General features: G+C 47.7%; 1 protein-coding gene across 1 annotated transcript in view; it reads left to right on the top strand.

Moving 5' to 3' along the window:
* The first annotated feature begins 1,012 nt into the window (after nt 1-1,012).
* Nucleotides 1,013-14,288, top strand: part of PAPOLG (poly(A) polymerase gamma) — a 37,668-nt gene continuing 24,392 nt past the window's right edge. The window contains exons 1-2 of the mRNA XM_066595736.1: nt 1,013-1,185; nt 12,165-12,323. Coding sequence (XP_066451833.1) covers nt 1,169-1,185; nt 12,165-12,323 — 176 coding nt within the window. The 5' untranslated portion in view covers nt 1,013-1,168. The remainder of the gene's footprint in view (nt 1,186-12,164; nt 12,324-14,288) is intronic.

Below are 14,288 nucleotides of genomic sequence, written 5' to 3'. Positions count from 1 at the left end.
AAACGGACAATTAGTTTAACAAGTTCAAGATGTGTTCTTTCCCTGCGCAAATGTGTAGGAAAACAGAACACGCTGCGTTTTTTTGTTCTTTTTGCACAACGCAATTGAGAACGCAAAATACGCACTTGTGAACGAGCCCATTGAAAGCGATGGGTTCTATTTTCTGCGTATACCACAAATACGCTTGTGTGGCGCAGGCCCAACGCCGGAGTCACACAGCCATATTCATGCGCACAACGTGCAGTGAATGGTACCCACTGATTTCAATGGGTTCGTTCACAAGTGCGCCTTTTGTGTGCGCCATTCCATCAGGGAAATAGAACATTTCTGTGCATTGCGAGATACACACAACAAAAAAATTGCACGGAAAAAGAGCGTTTTGTTTTTAGCGGCTGCATTTACACGTATGATTTTTCTCTTGCAGCGCAGCCAGAGAAACGCGCCGGCCTGTCCGGTTTTTGTGTGGATCTGTTGAAGAATCACCAATTATTCCCAACGGGAGCTGAAAAAATATCGCATCACGCTCGCATTTACGATTATTTTTGCTCCCCTGGGGAATAACGGGTGATATTTACATGCGTGAAAACCGCAAGTGCAGAGCGATACTCTTGCAAAACGCGTCGCCCTCACGTAAAAATCATGAGTTTGCAAATGCGATATTGAAACGTACCGATATTGCACTCGCCCACGTAAATGCAAGCTCATGCGCCGATCAAAAAGTGCGGCATTTCTCCATTCCAACCAATCACGTCTAATGCTGGATGGAAAATGAAATCCGATTACCCGACTGGTTACTAAAGGCAGCTGACCGACTTTGTATCCGCACTAGTTTACCTCCATGACTCTATACGACTATCAGCAGGTAAACCGTCCACACCAGCACAGCTCACCGCTCTAACCCTACTAGCACAGGGAAGTACCCCTCAGGGGCCGCTAGAGGCCGCCAAAGGCGCACAACGCTCAGTTTGAAATGCCTCCAACTCTATGCCTGCGCGCGGTGCATGCCGGGAGGTTAGGGAGCCGCCGGCTGGCCGCCATGTTGAGCGCTTTGTGTAGTTATAAATAAAGCTCGGCGGACGTCCGGCCGGTGTATTGGACAGTTCGTCTTGACAGTTTCGGGGTTGGTTGACGGCTGCCGGCTCTTCATTTCCTCCCTGACCCGGGAGCCATGAGAGAAATGTTCACGTGAGTATGCGAGCAGCGCTGCGGCCGGTACCGTTGTTTCCTCACTCCTGGCTGTGGGTTCTGTCAAAAATACTGAAAAGAGAGGGGGAGGGAATTTTTATAATATTTTATATTCTGCCTGCAATGTCACATGACTTTGTTGTCCAATGGCCGCCTCCGTCTGGTGGCAGTTCGTGTTCTATCAGCTGCGCATGATGTGTCATGTGACTTGTCTTGTCCAATCGCCGCATCCGTCAGTGTTCTGTCTGCTGCGCACGATGCGTCACATGACTGGCAGTCACCGATGGCAGCATTTGTTCGTGTTCTGTCAGCTGCGCCCGATGTGTCACATGACTGGCGGTGTCCGCCGTCTGTGATCTGAGGCGTCTGTCGCGCTCTACACCTGTTTATCACGTGAAATGGCACAGCTTGTCGGTTTTGCGCTCCTGGCTCTGACTGCGGCTTCCCACACGTGCGCACAAATATTTAGGTGCTTTTCACGTCCCGTTCTGCGCATGTCCCTGCTGGTGTCCATATTACAGGCGACAGAAGTTGTATGAAACGCCAAGCGGTCCCTAAAATCGTATGTCGTGACTAATACTTCACGCCATTTCTAGGTATTCTGTGCAGCGCCAAAAGCAAAGTATAAAATACGGGCGGGGGATGGGGGAACCCCAATATTTTTTTCCCTACAGCAAAAAATCGGATTCCACCCTTCGCACCATCAAACCCGCGTTGTCTCTCAGCGGGGCAGCGACTTGTCTCTGGTGTCACATCTGTTGTCGGGACCCATCCAGTTCTCCACCCGCCCAGTGAGGTGCGCTGTTCATGCATGTGCAATCATGTATGCGGTGCTACGCGGCCCCGTACGCCGGTAAACTTTTTTTTTTTTTTTTTACGCAGCATATGCGCCCGGCCTCAGAGCACGATTAGCGCTGGTTTTCTCTTTTCCTTAATGCTCCTGTCCATGACCGTGTTTTCACCACATATCTCACGTTCGTAGCGCGGCCGCATGATACGCAGTGTATGGGGTCACTTTCATCGCTCCATGCACACCGGTGTCTGGACACTGGATCGATACGCAAAAGAGATAAACCGCAGAACCCTCTATTGCACTACACACGTACTGCGAGCGCTCTACACGTGTATGTGCTGCGTATCATATGCTGTCCATACGCAGTAAATTGCGTATCCGCGGTGTTTTAATACGCATCCGATGCAGCGGGGAATTAAAAAAAAAAAAAAACGCACTCCGCTTGTCCATGACAGATGAGGCGCTGGTATATGCAGTTCCATACACGGTCTCTGCAAGCAGAGCATATGGCTACACTATAGGTAAAGCACTGCAGGGAGACCCTCAGCGTCGTACGCACACGCCCGCGGTGTAGTTCTAGAGACATTGGGCCTAACATCAATCTAAGGCCAGCTGCACACGGGCGGATTTGAATTGCGGAACCCACAATTGTCGTCTGCGCGAATGATCCGTGGAATTCCGCACATGTTGAAAGAATAGAACATTGGTAGATCTACTCACATGAAAGCACAGCCATTACTGCAATCTGCATTGTGGATAGGCCATGGGTACAGACTAAAAAAAATAATCTGTACTGTGCATGACCGCTGGTGAGCTGCCGCCATCATCCGCAATACAGGAGAATGCAGGGTCGCCAGCCGTGGTCAGAGCCGGATTACACTGCGGGCTCCCACATGCAGAATCCAATCCGGCCTAAGGATACATTCCCATGTAGTGGGGCCACAGCAGACTTCACTCTTGCAATTGAAGAAGTGAGTCTACTCTGGATCCTCGTTAATCTACAACAGTGGTGCCAAAAATCGTCATCAAATCCGCGGGTGAACGCACCTTAACGGGTCTCATTCAAATCAATGAAAAGCCAGCCACGGCACGGGTCAGCCCAGTAGCTTCCGCTCCGACCCCTGTGTATTACTGCGCTGACAGCAGGCGCCTGATTGGCTGGGGTTCCGAGTGCTTCTGGCTAATATACCAATTTTAAAGGGCTTTTCCCACTACAATTTGCCCCACAAGCACTCTGTCCTTTTGGTTGCTGCTGACCAGGACATGTGACTGCTGCAGCCAATCGCGGGTGCTGATGACCTTTTATAGTTGGTGATTGGCTGCAGCAGTCACATGTCCTGCTCAGCAGCAACCAGAAGGACAGACTGCTTGCAAAGTAATTTTAAGATGTGGGAAAAGCCCTTTAATCCCATACTTGTTGGTGTAAACGAGCGCGGGGAGATCTGGGGTTTCCTTCATGAAGGTTGCTATGTATGGGGGGTGTATTGCCTTTATGCAGACATGTAAAAGCCCATGTGGTTGGCAGGGCGGTGTGTGTATATAGCCAAGCTGCGATACTGCGACCCCGGGAGCTATTTATGAAGCCTCCAAATGCTTACATGGCAGCAGGAACTATTTTAAAGCTTCCATTACTGTAGTAGTAATTGTTCATCCGCCCAGCGGACAACTTGTCAGCGTGTCGGGAGTCTTCCAGGGATGATGCCCCCTTTATAGAGGTCACCTGACCCTCTTCCAGACGGTTTGGTCAGAGACGAGGGGGCTTCTGCACTGTACATATAGACATGTGTGACCGTCACTCCAGTACAAGTGAAGGCAGATGAACGGGACTTTACTGTTGGCTTGTGCTGTAATACCGCACTGTACTCACTGGGGGAAATTCAGTCCTTTTTCTTACATAATCCGTATTGTTTTCTTTGTTTCGCAGGAAGACCCTTCTAACCTCATTAGTGTCTAACCTTTAAGTACCATTGATGACTATTCCTGAGAATAGGTCGTCCATAGTTTGACTTGGGTCCACCGCTCGGCATCCTGGCTGATCAGTTGTGTGCTGTCAGTGGCGCTGCAGTATACGGAGCGAAAGCAGCTGCTCTGACACCTGTGTAGTGGCCGACACTGGTAATTGCAAACACAGCTCATCAAAAATGGAAGCAGCGCCTGCAGTTACAAGCAGCAGCCACTACGTAGGTCGGAGCAGCAGCTTCTGCTCCATACACTGGGGGGGGAGGTTGTTGACCTATCCTGTGCACAAGGTCCTCAATAATATTTGCCCAGAAAACCCCTTTTAATGTCAATTTCACATGAGTATTATGTACACAATACACATCCAGAATACAGACCAGTGGCCTGGCCTACTGACTCGGACTTGGAACATCCTTGGCATCTGATTTCAGGTAGGTAGGCCCGCAGTCGGGTCTGGACACTTGTCTGTATTACGGACACATGTATGTTCCCATAATGCGCTTGTGTGAAACTGGCCTAAAGATGTAGCCACATTTCCAACCATTTTTGCTCCGGTACATTAAACATGAACTTTGTAAACAGTCTTGATTTAGGCCGCCTGCAGACGGCCGGGTCGGATCCGGCTGCGAGAATTCTCGCAGCGGAACCCGACCTGAGCGTCTGCACAGAGCAGCATGACACTCACCTGCTCCCGTGGCCCCGGCTCTTTCATGTGCCGGCGCATGCGCAGAGCGGGGCCTGCGGCCGGTGAGTGAGCCCCACACAGAAATGGAGCATGCCGCGATTTGTTTGCCGTGTGAGATTTCGCGCGGCCAAATCGCGGCCGTCTGCGTAGGATTGCGTAAGTCCGCAGGAAATCCTGCCGTGGAATTTCCGCCCGTCTGCAGGCGGCCATAAGCACTTGGTCTTGTCTCCAGCTTCTATGCAGACAGGTTACTTGCTGTTGAAGAGGATCGTGGAGTTTCTCCCATTGTTTTCAATGGGGAAACCTCACATGGCGGACACCTATCATGTGGTGCGCTGCTGCCACCGGCCCCATTGCAAACGGGCGTTTCAGCACAAAGATAGGACACACCACAGTGTGTGTATGACCCCATTCAAAAGAATGGGGTTTATATTCGTGCATCGTACAACAGACAAATCTCACGTGATTTTCTCGGCTGAGTCGAAACGACCCGAGGGCTCTTATATGAGGGTTTTTTCCCTGCGCGCTGCAGGTATATCTCCCACATGGGAGCATGCAGCAGGATGCAATGCATGGTGTACTTGCTGTGTGTTGGCAATCCCCATACACTATCTTGGCATGTATGTGCACATAATACACCAAGATGGTGCTTGCTTGCATTTTTTTTTTTTGTGCGTGAAGCACTATTGATAGTAATGTAGGGATTGGTACCGCGTATTACATGCATGGGCTTTGTTCAGGTAATATGCGCGTGTGATAGAGCCCCTAGCTGTGTAATCTAATAGCACAGTTATGCCAATGTCTCCTGTGAGTTACGTAGCAAAAAGCATGACTTGCACAAGTCACGAGGAGTCAACTTCTTGCGAAATTGCTTTATTTTAAGATTTTCACTTACTGCTAAATGGTGCTTTTTGAGAGTCGGCTATTTGCTGGTGACAGATTCCCATTAATCTGTGTGACTTATCTGTGCTGACAAAGATTTCTGCACCAATTGGCCATAGACCTAAATCAAGTAATTGTAGACCATACAGGGTTTCTCTACTTTAGAGTTCCCTGTCCTAAACCTATAAGGTGATCTAAAGATATGGCAAGACATGAATAAGTGGAAAGCTGTGGTTGGGAACGCCATCCTGTTTGTAGCAAGTTAATAGGAAGGGGGCAAATCGGAGATGTTCAGTGCCCAAAATGGCCATTTTGAATGACGCTATCTTAGAACCAAGTCAATATTTTCAAATTGGAGGGGGTACATGTGACATATGTATCCGATAGAGAATTTGACGAGGAATCCAAATCTGTGCTCCAATGCCATGTACCTTTTATTCCTGTCAAAATTATCAGTTAGTCCGTGACATAGAACACATCCGTAATCCACTACAGGATATCCTCTATGTCTGTGCTCCCCTTTGTTTCGAATAATCAAGGCTTATCCTCCTCTTCCATTCATGATGTACTGAGAGCAACACCTCAATAGAAATACGTTTTCACTGTGTAAACCCTGGACTAAACACATCACCCCACAAGTAGATGTCAAATGGGAGTGGTCCAGTGAGTGTGGGCTCACTGCACTGGGCCATGATGTCCAATTTACTTCCCTGGAAGCAGCTGATCTAAAGCCTTGCGGGAGGGGGGGGGGGGGGCGCACCATCGTGCTGGAAGAACACTAGGAATATGCCATCTCTGATGCATTGTGATGGGAACGCCTTGCTACATAACCAAATACTTGGCAACAGTAAGGTTACTGGTGAAAAATGGACCCACTATCTTCGTACCTCACACCACACCGTGACTTTCTGTGCACCACCTATCTTGTAGGGATCTGTGAAGTGTGGGGTTTTGGACCTGTAGCGCAGGTTTTCTCTGTTCACATAGATGTTTGCTTCATCACAGAACAGTAACCTCTCTGTTAAATGTTGGTCTCGTTGCTGTGATGCCCATTCCACATATTCAACACACCTATCGGGATCGTCCTTATTAAGATGATGCATCAACTGAATCTTGTATAGGCTCGCTTTGTGAAGCGCCAGTATCCAATGGTGGTTCAACGCACCCCGCTCTTCTGTGACCGACGCCGGGTGCTATAATGGGGGCTCTTGCAGAAAAACACATAAACAGTAAAATACAGCCCACCAGAAGTCATGATCCAGTGTTATGCCAAACTCCAATAAGGCGTGTGCAAGCCGGCTTCTCAGGATGGCAATGTCGAAAAAATACAGAACCTGTTTGGAATTTTGGCAAGCAATTTGCCAACTATGCCATGGCAGACGGGTGATCTGTTAGGGTGCCGAATATTGAAAACTGCTACGATGACTTGGGTACTGCACTCCCTGGAGATCAGCACAATCTCTGTCCTCTCCTTGCCTGTTAATGTCACAGCCAAATGTTTGTAACAAAGGAATAATACATACATGGTACTGGAGCACAAATTTTTGGATTTTCTATCAAATTCTCTCTCCAATACAGATGTCACATGAACTTCTTCCCATTTAAAAATATTGACCTTTTTCCAAGATGGTGGCTTTTCCCTATTGGTGCCACCTAAAGATCTCCACCCACTCCCACCTTCCTCAGTATTTTTCGTGTCCTGTCAGGAGCCAAGTGTCCAGAGGGGTGCTGGGAGCAGGAGCTCCTGGCATAAAGGAAACAAAGGCCTACTTACAAAGGATCGGAGTTAACAGAGGCTGTTCTCCCTTCTTGAGGATCTTCCCCTGGGACACTGCACAGGCAGTTCCCCCAGGCTGGGTTCTTCCCCACTGTGATCCAGGGGGGCTTTATGTGCGGGCTGCGGTCTATCTTCTCCTAGAAGGCCACGTACCATTTAGGACCAGGTCTTCAGTGGCTTAGGCAAAAGATGTAAGCACACCTTTCTGGTCCATGGCAATGTGCAAAAATTAAAGAATGGAGTAGGCCTGATATGGGGTCTTTCACTACTAAAAACATTAAAACACGCTACCCCTTTTCTGGGGAGGACTGTGCAGACTAAACGTACGACTCTGCCTTTCAAGGATGCCACCCAACTAAATGATCTTATGGATCAGCAGGCTGAAAGCCTCCTAAAAAAGACCTGCGAAGCCGCTTCTAGCCTACTCGGACCCGGCGTGGCGGCCACCTGCATGGCCAGAACACTAAACGTTTGGTTGAACCAATTAGAGATGCATATCTCTAAGAAAACCCCGAGAGAGCAAATTCTGGACTCGCTCGCCATCTTGGCAGACGCATCAGCTGAGACAGCCAAACTGTCGGCACACACACAGCAGCTTTATCGAACTCTAGTCTGACGGTGTTGTGGTTTAAGTCCTGGTCAAGAGACTTGGCCTCCAAGAGCAAGCTGTGCTCATTACCATTTCACAGGTAATTTGTTTGTCCCAGCTCTAGATAAAATCCTGAAGAAGGCTTCAGATAAGAGTTTTTCCCAAGGAGAGACAGAAGCGGAAACCTTTTTTTCGGGCCCACTCAGAGCCATTTAGAGGCTAGGGCAAATCGGGCTTCTGGAGCTCCTCAAAGGGGGGAGAGGGAGAGGCATTCTCTTTAACCCCCATCAGGGGGAGTTCTCCTAACCAAAGCCTTGACACTATCCCAGTAGAGGCAAGACTGCAGGCCGCCTTGAGCCTATGCGCCCCATTTTGTGAGTGCCTGGATCCCCAAGATTCAAGAGCAAGGATACCGGATAGAGCTCCTTTCTCTTCCCAAACAAAATGTCTTGACCACCTCGGGCCAAAGCCATCAATTACATCTTCTCCAACAAGGAGTATGGGATTCGCTGCAATTGCACGCAGTAACTCCATTTCCCCAGAAGGAAAGGTCTACAGGCCACTACTCCAGGTTGTTCCTGATTTTAAAAAAAGGGGAAAATCCCACGTGATCATAAATTTAAAACCACTAAATGCCTACTTAAGATACAGAAGGTTCAATAATGGAGTCCGTGAGCTCAGCAGTAAAGCTAATAAGAAAGGGAGCCTTCATGTCTTCCATGGACCTGAAGGATGTCTATTTTTGACATACCAATTCATGCAGAGTCCCCGAAACTCCTCAGATTTGCACTGTGCATGGGGGTGGGAAAGAACAAGGCATCCCAAATGGAAGGCAAGAAAATAGGAAATGTCAGCCCCCCACAGCTTTACAAAGACCATGGCGGAGCTGGCAGCCAGCTTAAGGCAGAGATCAATTCTGATCGTGCCCTACTTGGGTATCCTGCTCCACCTCAGTCAGTGCTCCTTCTTTCCCGCAACCAAGATACAGGAGCTGCAGCTTCACATGAGAACATTTTTGAAGCACAAGACATGCTCCATCTGGACAGCCATGTCACTGTTAGGCCTCGTGTCCACGGGGAAAATCAGGCCCGCCGCGGAGAATCATGGAAAATCCCGCAGCGGGTCTCATTTCCCGCAGACATGAGGCTAAAAAGAAGAATTTACTCACCTGTCCGGCCGCTGCGGACCTGCCCTCCATCGCGGATGGATCTTCTTTCTTCGGCCCGGCGGATGTGCTCGTCACGCCGGCAGCATGCCGCGTGCATGCGCCAGGCACTTCATTTTTTTTTTTTTCTTTTTAACTGCTCCCCCCCACGTGCGGAGAGCAGAAATTCAGGCACGGGTGTACCATGGACCCAGACGGCTTCTATAGGCTTCAATAGAAGCCTGCGGGAGCCGTCCCCACGGGAGACGTACACTAAAATGGAGCATGTCCATTTTTTCCCCACACATGCAATCCACGCCTGAAGGGGAAAAGTGACATCCGCAGGTATTTAACTACCTGCGGGTTTCCAATGCATCCCTATGGAGCGGGGATCCGCGTGCGGGGAAAAACACTGCGGATTTTAAATCTTTTTACCGTGGACATGAGGCCCAAGGGAAACTAACCTCATGCATCCTGGCGATGGCATGGGGGTCAATCTCATAAAAGGACCCTACAAGGGGCAATTCTCTCTACCTGGGGCAGAAAAATGCATATAGAAAACACAGGGAGGTTATTCCTGCGTTGGTGGCTGTCGATCTCAAACCTTTTGATGGGTTCATTGGCTACAAAATCCAGTCGAAACAGACGCAAACGCCCAGGGCAGGGGTGATCACATAGGAGACTTGTACCTCCAGGAGTCCTGACCCCTACGGATCAACACGGTCCTCAAATTACAGGAAGCTTCTGGCATTCTGGAAGGCTCTCAAACGGTCGGGAAATTCCACCCTCAGCAAACATCTGAAAATCCTGTCTGACAATGTCATAGCAGTAGCCCATATTCGGCAGCAGATGGAACAAGGTATCCGAGAACATCTCTCAAAAGATCTTACACTGGGCAGAACAGCATGTATTATCAATTTCAGCGACCCACTTGAGGGGAGCTCTAAATCAGAAGACGGACTCAGTTGACAGCGCATAGACCTAGGGGAATAGTCCCTTTCTGTGGATGCTTTCAGATTCGTGACAGACAGGTGGGGATCCCACAGACAGACTTTTTTTTTTTTTTCAAGGAAAAATCTGAAAGTTGAAAGATTCTCCTCGGCCCAGGGGACCACCTGGCAGCAATGGACACGCTAACACAAGATTTCGGCAGGGGGTTCGTCTGTGCATTTTCCCCAATCCCACTAATTCTAAGGGCCCTCCGAAAGTTCCGTTATCAATGGTGCACCCACATACTAGTAGGCCCCTTCTGACAAAGAAGTTGGTTTGGCCTGCTAATAAAGTCTGCAGTTCCCAGTCCACTTTCCCTGCTCGGCCGGACCTTCTGATCCAAAGTTCCCTAAGCCATCGGACATCCATCTTGCAGCATGGATATTGAGAAATCCATGCTACCAGGAAGAGGCGTCTCTGAAAAAGTGACGCAAAACTTTTATCCAGAAGAAAAATAACTAAGAAGAAATACATGTATGCAAAATCTGGAAAAAAAATTGCATCATTGTGCCAGAAGAACATCCAGTTTTATTCCCCTGACTACCCTGTAATAGTTGAATTCCTTCAGGAAGGCTTGGACAAGGGCCTCTGGCTGAGCACACTGAAGGTCCAACTAGTGGTTCCTAGTGCTTTTTATGACACCAGACTCTCTGAAATTAGCTGGATTGCCAGTTTCTTAAAGCTGCAGACCGGTTAAAACCTAGAATCCTTAACCTAGTCCCCAATTGGAACCTGAATTGGGTCCTTAGAGCTTTATCCTCAGCTCCATTTTTTTTTTTCAGCAAGAGGAATAAGCGAGCTGCAGGCCCTATCTGTTTGCCAACAGTCACCAAAAATAGGATATTTAAACTAGCTCTCTTTCATACCTAAGGTAGCATTGCCCTCCCATAGGTCACAAGACATAATAATTCCCTAATTTTCTAATAGTCCTAAAAATGATCAGAAACGAAGATTTAACGGTCCGGATGTTAAAGCGGTACTACAGTACATCAACTCCACAAGCCAGTGGAGGCAGAATAACTTTTTCATCCAGTTTTATAACCCCAATAGGGGGGAAAAGGCAGCATAAAACTCCATTGCCAGGTGGATCCACCTGGCTATCACTGAGGCCTACGCTGTGATGGATGAAACTGCCTTAAAGCCCACCCTACTAGGGCAGTACCCACATCTTGGGCTGAATGGGCCTTGGCATTGATATACAAAGCGGCTGTATGGAAAAAGCTGCACAACTTCACCAAACACTACAAACTAAATATTCAGGCGGGCGGGGATCTGGCCATCGGCCGTAATCCCACCCTGATTAAATTTATTTGGACGTCTCAGATGGTGCTGTTGAGACGACGATTGGGGGGGGGGGGGGGGGGGGAAGTCAGATTAGATTTACCTGTAATCTGTTTTTCAGGGAGTCTCCCCACAGCACCCATATATTAAAACCCCCTCCCCTGAAGAAATATAATTTATTGCTGTTAAAGCATACCATTATAGGTAGTTATTTTAGTTGAGCTCCTACCTCTGGTGGTTTGTTATAAGTTGCTGAGGAAGAGGGGAGAGGGGGGGGGGGGCTTTAAACCTGTTTGTTCCTGTCCTATCAGGAGGAGGTGATCTCAGGCGGTGCTGTTATGGAGACTCTGAAAAACCGATTACCGGTAAATCTAATCTGACTTTCAAAATGGCCGCTGTTAGACACTGCTCCTCATAGATTTGCCCCCGTCCCCATAGCATGCCACACTCAGAATGGCATTCCAATCACTGTTTTCCATTTATTTAGGTGTCGCACCTTGGAACCACCCTTATATCAAGGGAATCGTAGATGTGTGCTGTCTAATGGACAACTTTCACCAGGCAGGCCCTGGATAAGTTTAGGGAACATTTTCTTTCAAGAGGCTGCAAATAACTGTTTTCTGTGTGAAGTGGTACAAAACGTACTATATTCGACAGGCTTGTGGACGAGAATTTAGTGAAAGCTTAATATATTTAGCCTATTCATTGATGGGGGTCTATTCAATAACATACACACAAAGCTACTAGACTGCTACAGAGGAGCTGCCCAAGGCAACCTGCCTCATCCTATCCTGTTCATACTGTGGTCTTCTAAGGCCGTTTTTAAGACTTCTGTCCCTGGATATACCTGATTCATGACTCTTTACTTTTGCTCCACAGAAATGGCCATTTCGAGGTGCAGCCTCAAAAGCACTTTGGCATTACTTCCCCAATTAGTTGGGCTGGTCCCAAAGACATTGATCACCTCTACACCCAGAAGCTGATTGAAGCCATGAGACCTTTTGGCGTTTTTGAAGATGAGGAAGAACTTCACCACAGGTAGGTCATCTTGGGGTCTCACTCTAATCTTTATGAAATTGGAATAACTTCAAGGAAAGCGATGTATCGCTAGGATTATGCCATCACAATCACCTGGGGAGTTCCAATCTCTTGGAACTCTGCTGGCCCTAAATATAAGGGACTGCAGGGCTAATGTAGCTCTGCATCCCCTTCAAAGTCTTATTCACAACCATTCCAGTGAAGGAGGAGCCTGTGGTGGTTTTATTGCGCTATTTATTTATTTTGGGGGGGGGGGGGGGGGGGGGTTCAGCCAACAAAACTTTTGCCTTTTTCCCCTAAAACCTATAAGGATATTTTTATTTACTTTTCAGACTTCTTTTCCATGCTTTAGTTTTATTGGGGTAAAAAGTGGAAAAATATTTATATATTTTTTTTTTAAACTTAGTTTAGCTTTAAAATTAGTACTTAGCTAAAATAAAGTACAGGAATGGGCTCCTCATTTTGTTTTTAATTTGTATAGTTTTGGTTTACAGGGGGCATATGGCAACAGTTTAGGTTGGTATTGGCAGTGGGTCTTATGTATGTATTTCTGTTACCATTTTTTTTTTTTTCTTCTTCTTCTTAAACCTTTGTCCCCAGTGGCATTATATAAGACCTCTGGGGGATATTCTCATTGTCTGTTTTTATTTCACACTTCCAATTTGACTGTAGGAACCCCCGTTACAAGGGAAAACATCCCCCTGGTAGTGACATCACCAACAGCGAATCTGGGGTCTTCTAGGACCCTCCAGCCCTGCTGTGACGGGACAACCAGCAGTCACATAATCCCCAGGTCACATAGCAGAACTAACACTTCTGCTTTCACTTTTTAGTACATAGTTCTAATTGAGCACTATGTAGCCTGGAAAGGAGAAGGCGTTTAAAACCACTTCTCCCTTCTCCGGTTCCAAGGCGGTGTCTGACAGCCGAGGACCTGACCTGATCCTGTACCGTATTTCTACTATAAGTGGGGAATATAACCCAGGATCAAGTGCTGTAAATTTTACAGTGCTTGGTCCTTAAGGGGTTAAAAGTACTTCTGAGATTGCATTATTCACAGTTCTCAGGTAAACTGCTGAAAGAGTGATCCACATCTAGAGGGAGGTTGGATTTGGTTGTGTTGGCACATAATGCGCAGCTTCTGTACTTGTAAACCCACATAGCAGATTCTTAACACTAAAGACCAACTTCCAGGATGGTCTCTGAGGGTCCTCTTACACAGGCTGATTTTCAGCCCAGTAAAACGATTGTTGATCGACAAAGTATTATGATCGACTCTCTTCTGCATTTCCATTACACTGATCAAGAATCACAAGTATGGGGACGAACGATTTGTTACTGTGATCATTCATCCCCATACTCCCAGCTGTAAATCTCCCCGTTCACTTAGGAAAATGCTTCTGTATGCTTGCTGACAAGCAGTTACTGAGATTGTTGGCTGATTTTTGTTTAACATGACCCAGTGTTCATGCTAATGTTCATGCCAGATAATTGGGTGGTTTAAAACTTCCGGAAACTCTTCAAAGAAAGCTTTCCAGACTATGCCCTATGCACATGACAAAGCCACACTTGTAGGGCGCCACCCAGAGAGCCATAGAATCCATGTAAAGCCCCATTTACACGGGACGAATGTCAGGCAAATGATGCCCGACACTCATTCCTGCACATACTTGCTCCTGTGCTGTTACACAGCAGCGAGTATCGCTGGTTCTCTGACAGAGCGGCCAGCAGAGGGCCAGGAGGGCTGGAGAAGATTTCTCTCCTTGCTCTCCCCCCCACCCCTCTCCATTCACTTAACACAGTGGCTGTTCAGTACTGAATGGCTGCTATTTACACTGATCGATCATCATTCAGGATTGTATGCAGCCTAAACGATGAAAGATGAGCTGAACGACAATCGTTCAGTGTAAACAGCAGCCGTTCAGTACTGAACGGCTGCTGTGTTAGTGAATGGAGAGGGGTGGG

Source organism: Eleutherodactylus coqui, chromosome 3 (genome assembly GCF_035609145.1).
Source record: "Eleutherodactylus coqui strain aEleCoq1 chromosome 3, aEleCoq1.hap1, whole genome shotgun sequence".
Classification (NCBI taxonomy): domain Eukaryota; kingdom Metazoa; phylum Chordata; class Amphibia; order Anura; family Eleutherodactylidae; genus Eleutherodactylus; species Eleutherodactylus coqui.
Note: the sequence above shows the minus strand (reverse complement) of the source record. Positions and strands in the feature narration are given on the sequence as shown.